The 9,275-nt window shown below is 39.4% G+C and overlaps 1 protein-coding gene across 1 annotated transcript; it reads right to left on the bottom strand.

The window, feature by feature from the left end:
* LOC308079039 (E3 ubiquitin/ISG15 ligase TRIM25-like) lies at nt 1-2,806 on the bottom strand. The gene is made up of 3 exons (XM_080420376.1): nt 1,439-2,806; nt 225-421; nt 1-114 (listed from the first exon to the last, which is right to left on the bottom strand). The coding sequence occupies exons 1-3, from the start codon at nt 2,801-2,803 to the stop codon at nt 45-47; spliced, it is 1,632 nt and encodes a 543-aa protein (XP_080276502.1). The 5' UTR covers nt 2,804-2,806; the 3' UTR covers nt 1-44.
* Nucleotides 2,807-9,275: the final 6,469 nt, after the last annotated feature.

Below are 9,275 nucleotides of genomic sequence, written 5' to 3'. Positions count from 1 at the left end.
TTTTCAGCATGTCCAAAATAGGGACACCAGGATGTAAGTGATAATTATTCGATGCCTTTAGCCTTCAGCTCGGCCCTCACTCTCCTCAAGTAGTTGTCGTCAGGATAACCATTCCTGTGGGAACAACACAACAACATGGCTGAGTATCCATTTAATGTCACATGACATCACAGTAGATCTACAGGAACACTTCACTAAAACAATGTTAAACAGAAGTACTGTACATTTGTGGTCCTCCCTGCCAGTTGGTCTTGTGGTGAATGTCATTCCAGATCACCTGGTCCTCCCACACGGTGAAGATTAGCTTCTGGTCAAATGCTTTCTTCAACAGCCAGACCACCTTTTTGCCCTCCTTGTTGCCCGGTAGAAAAGCTCTTGTTTTAATGCCTTTATAGTTCTTTCCAGGGTTGGGATGATTCTCCTGTACAGGATGAGTGTTTAAAATGCATTAACAGTGGTGGAAAAAATACTCAATTTTTTTACTTAAATAAAAGTATTAAAACCACAATGTAGAAACACAATGTTACAAGTAAAAGTCCGGCTAACAAAATGTACTTGAGTAAAACTACAAGAGTAGGCCTATTGGCATCAAAATAAGTAGAATTGTACCGTTGTCATTTTCTTCTTCCCGATACCGATCCCCATAACTTGCACATCAGTCGATACAGAGTACAGATCTCATACCTTATTATTACATACCATACATGTAATAATCTTTAAAAACAAATAGACAGTGGTTCTCAAAGTGGGGTCCAGGGATCCTCAGGGTTCATTGAGGGGGTCCAAATGGACCCTTACAGGTCTGTGAGAGTGTACAAATGGAACCAAATGGACCCGTTTGTACACTCAAGAGTTATGGGGTCCTTGACATGAAAAGGTTATATACCAGCATTTTAGGCAGTATCGGCAGCAGCTTTTCCGATACTGGTATCGGTAACGGGAAAACTCTAACTTAAAGTACCAAAAGTAAAAGTAGTCATTATGCAGAGTGTCCCGTTTCACAAGTTTTCATATGTCTAAAATGTATTAAAAAAACATAGCAGATCTACAAGCCGATCTGCAAGCTCACAACATTTCACGTTGCGACGTGTTGTGAGGTTGTAGATCGTCTGTTTTCAAATAGCTAAAGTTTAAATAGAGCTGAAGTGGTTAATGTATGTTTTGTAATAATAATTCAAATCTACAAAGTAACCGGTAAAGTTTTCAAATACTTGTAGTGGAATAAAAGTACAATGTTTGTCTCTGAAATGTAGTGGAGTAGAAGTTAAAGTAAAAAAAAGAAGTTATAGAAAATGGGAAATACTTCAGTAAAGTAAAAGTACCTCAAAATTGTACTTAAATACAGTACTTTACTACTTTCCACCACTGTGCATTAATATACTCACAATTAACATAGAATAGACAGTATGATATAATTTTCTTAACTACAGGTTTTTACCGTCTGTGTTCCATCTGGAATGTTATAGTTAATGTTTATTATGCCACAGTGAGGGAGGGAGGATGAATATCTATAAGAAGACCATGTCATGGTTCCATGTGGCTGATCTCCCTCTATCTTCCCAAAGACATCTTTACACAAAGGACAGACGGGCCTCATGGTTTCCACTAGCCGTATCTTACATTCCTTACAAAGCTCATGGCCGCATTTTAGTTTTTTCATGTTTTTCCATGATTCAAGACATCTTGGACAATCATGTTCGGTTTCTCCTGCTGTAGCTCCAGCCACCATGGCTGTTCCAGCACACTGCTTCTCCATCTCTTTACAGAGTGTCTCCTTCAGCTGAGTCACAGCTGTCCTCACAGTCCCCACGTATGAAGATGGATGGACACTGACCTTTGTCCAGTCCTTGGTGGTTGGAGGAGGGGTGATGATGGATGTAAAGTTCTGGAGAAGTTGGAGGTGGTCTTCAGTGTGTGAGAGCTCTTTCAGCTCAGAGCTTCTCTTCTCTAACTGAGTGATTTCTTTTTGCAGAACTTTAATGAAGCCTTCAGCCTTTTTCTCTGTTGTTTTCTGCTTCTCTTCAATCACATTCATGAGCTGAGCCTGGCTTCTCTCAACACAGCTGATCAGAGCAGTGAAGACCTTCACACTGTCTGCTATCTCTCTGTCTGCATCTTTTTTGCTGAGCTCTACTGAGTGTTTGACCTCATGAATCTTCACTTGTCTCTCCTGGATCATCTGCTGAACTTCAGCCTCTGTCTTTCCCAGCTCAGCCTTCTTTCCGTCATATGCCTCTTTCAGAGATAAAATTTGGTGTAACTTGTGGTCTGCCTCGGTGCAGAACTGACAAACACACGTGTGGTCAGTATTACAGAACAGCTCCAGAGGTCTGTCATGTTTCTTACACAAAATGTCTTCCAGGTTCTTTACAGGGTCGATTAGTTTGTGTCGTTTCAACGCTGTTACTCTCTGATGAGGCTCCAGGTGAGTCTCACAGTAGGAGGCCAGACACACCAGGCAGGACTTCACAGCCTTGAGCTTTGGTTCAGTACAGAAGTCACAGGAGACTTCACCTGGTTCAGCAGGTTCTTGGTTTGAGCTGGAAGTTTGTTTCAGCTTCTTTGAATTCCTGAACTGATCAGCCATCTCAGAGAGGACTTTATTAACAGAGGATTCTGGTCTCGTATAGAAGGTTTTGTCACATAGTGGACACTGACACACAACACTGCTATCCCAGTAATGTGTGATACAGGTTTTGCAGTAGTTGTGTCCACATGGAGTGGTGATTGGATCAGTGAACACATCCAGACAGATGGAACACAGAAACTGCTCTTCAGACAGGAGACTGCTGGTAGATGCCATTTCTACACAATGAGAATAAAAACAAAGGTTTTTGAATTATTCATACAATATATATACTATATACAATGCATTTTCTATTGACTAAAATACTTAATTCTGATAAATAGAAATGTATCATGGACATAAAATGTTGATGCTTTGTTTTGTGTTGAATACTAACATTTATACTAAACTCACTGTCTGTCTTAAACTTGACTGTTTATGAGAACATGCTGTGGATCTGATATTTTTGTGGGGAATATTAGCTCTGCTGTTAAATTGCTGTGGGTCTGAAGTAGTACTGTACTTTTTTTTATATATTTTTTTATCCCACGATTTTGTAACCCTTATTTTTCACCCGGTGCCAATTTTCTAAGTGATCCTGGGCACTACACTCCCCTCACCAGCCTAGGGAGGCCAGGGCCGAGCTCATGCCTCCTTCAATGCATGAGAGCCAACTGACCTTCTTGTCACCTGACGGGGGAGTTTCCCTGGTTGGACGTAGCGCGTGGAAGGAAAACGTTATTCCAACCAGTTCCCTTCCCCTCCATCAGGCGCCCCGGCTGTTATGGGGGAGGCGTTATAGTGACCAGGATTACTACATGTTTTTGTGAGGGTATTAACTACCCTGAGAGAACATGCAAACTCCACACAGAAAGGCCCTTTCGCCAACCCCACCTAGGGTATGGGCGCTGATGACGCGGAGGAGAAGACACGCCCCCAGCGACCTCGGCGGGAATCGAACCCAGGACATTCTAGCTGTGAGGCGACAGCGCTACCGACCAGGCGCCACCGTGCAGCCCCTGTACTTCTGGTTTTGATAAGTCATTGAGATGCCATAATCATGCTTCACACTTTGTGGAAGTTAATCTGGGGTAACAGAATTATGCAGTATGAATAATTATCAATTCAAATGTTGTTACACATAACACAAAGGCACCTAGACCTCTCTCCCCTGAGGAAGTAAACAGGGGAGTGGAAGAAATGTAACCAAATAATGCACTGTTGCTTATACACATTAACCCTGTAGATATAATCAGTCAGGTAAGAACCATATAAATTAATTCATTATAATAAAAAGGGACACAGAGGCAAACTGGTGGTAGGGTGTCAAGTGAATGAATGAGCGGCTCTCATCACAGTCTCTCTTATATCTTGACTGAGCGGCTCTCATCACAGCCTCTCTTATATCTTGACATCCCTGTTGAACAACTTAATAGGGCCAACTTTAGATACATTTAAATCACAAACTGGAATTGAATTCAATTATTTAAAATTTCTTATTATTCTCATATAGTTAATATTGTTATTGATAAAGAATAATGTCAAAACTCATGCATGTGTGTTTATTTTATTTCATTACTGTCGCTATAGTTACAGTGTCTGGTGGAGACATCATGAAACAGATGCTTCAGTGAGAAGAGGAAACAAATAGGCGATGGCCTGATAAGCGTTATAACAGTGGTGTAAAGTAACTAAGTACATTTACTCAAGTACTCTACCTACAGTAAGTACAATTTTGAGGCATTTTAAAGATGGAGTGCCATGATATTTTTCAACCCTAAAACCTGATCATAAGGTATTATTATTATGTAAGGATTTTTTTCAACAAAAAAAAAGTGTACAGTAAGTGTTAAAATGTTGTTTTTATGTAGACACACCCACCAGTGCATTAAGTATACCTGGTTCTCACCTTAGCACCTCCTCCACCACCTTAGCACCACCCACCTGTCCTAGTCCCTCCTCCTCCTCATGCCCACACCTGTTGTGTTATGATAATGAGGGGGAGGGTGTGGGCTTTGTGATGTCACTAAAGCGCTGTTTCTCTATTGGCACGTTTGACCCTCAAGGTTTCAGCCTCCAGGAAGAAACTCCAAATAGTCAGAGAAGACATAAAAACACCAGCGGGGGGCTTAATGAAGTTCTATCAACCTCATAGACACATGAAAAACAGAAAAAGTGCAAAAACATGGCACCACCTCTTTAACTTTACTGGAGTATTTCCAATTTTCAGTACTTTTACTTCTACTCCACTACATCTCAGAGGCAAATATTGTACTTTTACACCACTACAGTTATTTGAAAACGTTATACTAGTTACTTTGTAGATTTTGATTATCATTACAAAACACACATTAACCACAATTTGAAAATAGCAGATCTACAAACTCACAACATCTCGCGATGCATTCATGTGAGCTTTTAGATCGGCTATTTTCAAAAGATTTTTACATTTGAAAAGTTGTGAAATTTTGCATAAGCAGTACTTTCTACTTTTGGTACTTTAAGTACATTTTGATACCAATACTTTTGTACTTTTACTCAAGCAAATTTTTTATTCCAGACTTTTTCTTCATTGCAGTATTGATACTTCTTTTACTTAAGTAAAAATTGTGAGTACTTTTTCCACCACTGGTTATAAATATTTTATGTACAGTACACAACTCACTCAGCTACTTTAGATTATGCCAGTCATTGCAGACATAATTCATGACATTATAGTTAGGATGAGGATCCTTATGATTTTAAACAAATTTTAATCTGAAGTCTGTCCCATCTATAGTTTCATCTATAGTCTGAAATTATCTATTTGAGTATTTATATGACTATAGTAAATGAAACAAGGAGACTCACTCACTGTGTTCGAGGTGTTCCATCCAGATAGATGAAATGAAACTGAAGGCATCAGACAGTGTTGCCATATTTTGTGAGAGAAATAAGCAACCAGCCCTATGAAAACAAGCCCAATAGAAGCATTATAAGAAGCACTATACAGGCCACATGAGCGCTTATAAACCTCAAAAGTTTATAAACGCGTTCTCAAAGTGGTCTGGGGACCCCCAGGGGTCCTTGAGGGAGTTCCAGGGGGTCCACAGCAAACGAGGAACAGTTTAATCACTTTAACCCTATTTTATACTTTGTTTGAAAATAGCCAATCTACAAGCTCACAACGTGTCCCATTACCAAAGATTGTTAATATAGAAAGATACACAATCTCCATTGGAGCCACTAGAGGCGAAGTAGTACACAAATCCTACAAATGGTCTCCTAAATAGGCGTGGTTTGCTTCTCCCCCGACCATCCCACCACCCTCCCCCTCCCCTCTCCCTGGCTGACAACGTCATGTGGATGTGCATTTGTGTATTTTCTTTAAAGAAAATAAATGCTTTATGTTTGAAAGTGCACTGTTATTGGCAAAGATGATTTTAAAGAAACCCCAAAAAATCCCACCACAAACCCACACGTATTATTCAGTCTAATCTTCTGCTAGATATGCTCCTGTTTCTGCTCAACATTGTAACAGGTCCTTTTATTTACAAGGTATATATTTATTTGAAATGTCCATAATGATTTCACGTAGGCCTACCACATTCACATATAGAATCTCAGTTTATCAGTTTTAGAATATCTTATGGGGACAGAGCATAGAGTTCAAATCTAATATAATAATACAATATAATATAAGGGATAGCCCTCTATGTCTCGTCCGTCAGACTGCAGATGGACTCTTCAGATATCTTACCAGATCTCGCGAGAGTGTGTTGCTAGGATAGAGAAAGGTGGATAACAAAATAGATTTTCTCCTAATTTGTGTCACAAAAAAAAAAGCCATTTTAGTATGAAAATCGTGCATATTTTTTGTGCAATCGGGTCCAATATTTAGTTCAGTGACCATGGAGCTAAAGAATGGTTCAGAAGCTGTGTTCACGTTCACTCTTCCATTGGAATCAATAGGCTCCAACTTGCTTCCTGTCTCCTAAAAAGGTGTCCACCTACGTCACGCAGAAACGGGAAGTAAACCGGAGAATGCGACTCTTGCTATTTTCCTCTTGGCCATTACTGGCCATTTTGAGTTTGTAGATCGGCTATTTTCGAAACATTTTGATAAATCTTGAAAACATTTCCCTAGCAGAAAATATTTTCAGGTGGGGGTCTGCAGCCAAATGCATGTAAATTTGGGGGTCCTTGACATGAAAATGTTTGAGAACAACTGCTTTAGAGTTTTCAACAGGTCTGAAATTACAATCTAACCCAAACGGACCCGGTTGAGTTGAAGCCCAAGCCCCATACCCACCCCATAACCCCCCACCCAACCCACCCTCATCGCCCCCCCATATCCCCGACATTCGCCACACCCCCATTTTCCCGTCCCCTTCCTACCTGAAAGCCCCCCTATACCCACCCGTCACACCCATCCCCATACCCCCCACACAGCCCCCTACACCCCTCCTTGCACCACCATATCACCCACCACACCCCTATTTCCACCCCATTACATACCAAGCAGCTGCTACCTTAAAGACCCTCCATATCCACTCACCAGCTTTCAGTAATAAAATGTTTTATATCCACTACTAACGCTACTCCTGAACATGAAATATGGATAACATGCTAATTTCAGCAAATTTGCATTCATGTCTATTGGTGATATGTTGATTAATGTGAGAGAAATAATGAAATACATTCATTAATTAAATCAAATAATTTGCTGTTCACTTCAGAAGTACCTCCACAGAACTTCATGTTTGAAGTCTGGTGTTCAACCATCTTTAGACTTTAGTTTAGGTATTATTTACTTAATTCTCTCAACTTTATTTCTGTGTGTGATTTCCTGTGATTTCTGTGTGCAGCAATCACACACAGGTGTGACTGCAGGCAGAGCCATGCAGTCATGCCTTATATGGTGGGGATTGGTGGGGCGGCTCCCTATGGTAATTAGGATTAACTGGTGCACCCCTTCAAGTTACGAGGATTGGGATTCATCATCATAAGAACAATTCTGCCTTTTAAGAACGTTTCATGAATCTGACTCGACTTCTCTTAGGAATTCACTTAGGAAGAAATGTAAGAGGAAACATTAGGAACTTATTGCTGCATGAGGTCCATTGTGAGCTTGTAGATCAGCTATCAAAAGATTTCTTTGAAAACGCGTGAAAACTTGTGAAATGGGACCTTCTGCATAATGAGTGCTCTTACTTTTGGTACTTTAAGCGCATTTTGATGCCAATACTTTGGTACTTTTAAACTTTGGTAAATTTTGACTTGAGTACATTGCAGTATTGATACTTTTACTTAAGTAGAACATTAGAGTACTTTTTCCACCACTGTTTATATACCAATGCATCCAATTGAGCTGTTATTTTTGTTCAAAAACTAAATTTACAATTTACAGTTTAGGCATTTAGCAGACGCTCTTAATCCAGAGCGATTTACAGTAAGCAAGGTAAACACCAGGTAATACCCTAGGATCGTATGTCATCATCAGTCTAAACAGCATAATATCAAAAAATGTATTGCACATTGAAACTATACAAACTATCTAGGATGCCAGGTCATCAAATGAACCTGGCCTCTGTCTACATATCATGCAATCTAATTTACATTTGAAGCTTTGCATAAAGTTTGCCAAATTTCTGACCAATCGGGAAAATAAGTGCTTACCAATAGCTTTCTTCAAGGTTCAAGGTTCAAGGTTGTACTTTATTGTCAAATAATTCACACATGTGTTCATAAAGGTGTCTAATAACACCTCTCAATTTGTTCCAGCCCAACTCCCTTGGGAAAGTTTGTGAGAGCCAATCAAAGTTGGGGTACCCGGAGGGCCTGGGCAAAAAAATAAATACATTACAATTAGCCAAAATGAACTTGTGGGATGTCTAATTATAGTTTTTTAGGGGTCCTAAATCCATTCCAACCATTAACCGTTTTTAATTAAAAGATTACTCCTGGCCATAAAATCGTCCACACCTACTTTTCAGGGGCCTATCCATCAAATTGTGGTGGGAGTAATTGTCACTTATTTATCTTTAATTAGCTCATTATTGGCCAAAAACTGGGAATCGCTATAATTTTTCTTTTAAATAACTTATCCAAGAGTCTAAATTCATGTTTGTGATGTCCAGAAATTAATCTATTACCATGGTGCAGTCGTGCAACCTCTCCTCATTAGCACAATGTCCATAAATTATGCAAAAGTATGAAATCTGGAAATTACTGCATTTACAAGCTTGTAGATGCTATTTTTGAATAGTCAACGTATAAATGGATAAAGTGGTTAAAATGATTGTGATGCTGTATATTAACTAATTCACTAATTCTAGTTCAATGCTTTGCATTGAACATCGCTTCAATGCATGCTTTGAAAGCATTTATTATTACGATTTATAATTCTATTGTTACATGGAAAGTGTATTATAGCTATTATATTATATTATAGTTCTGTCACAATTCAAACACTCGATCTATTACAGAATATTATGATCTTGGCAGTGAGGACACAAACAGTTGTTGCAAACCTTCTGCAAAGAGGGCGGGTGGTGTCTATTGTAAACACTGGGTGCATTGTAATACATTAAGTACCAGGAATTATACCCTCACCTCAATACATATACAACTGAATACATAGGACCACAATGGAAACAATACTTGTTTTGTGTTATCCTTTTAGCCTTAATGTCTGACTATACCACGAGCTGTTTACATTTCTGACTAA

The sequence above is a fragment of the Gymnoscopelus braueri genome (genome assembly GCF_963280865.1).
Source record: "Gymnoscopelus braueri genome assembly, chromosome: 3".
Lineage (NCBI taxonomy): Eukaryota > Metazoa > Chordata > Actinopteri > Myctophiformes > Myctophidae > Gymnoscopelus > Gymnoscopelus braueri.
The sequence above is the reverse complement of the archived record's forward strand: the minus strand, read 5'-3'. Positions and strand labels throughout refer to the sequence as shown.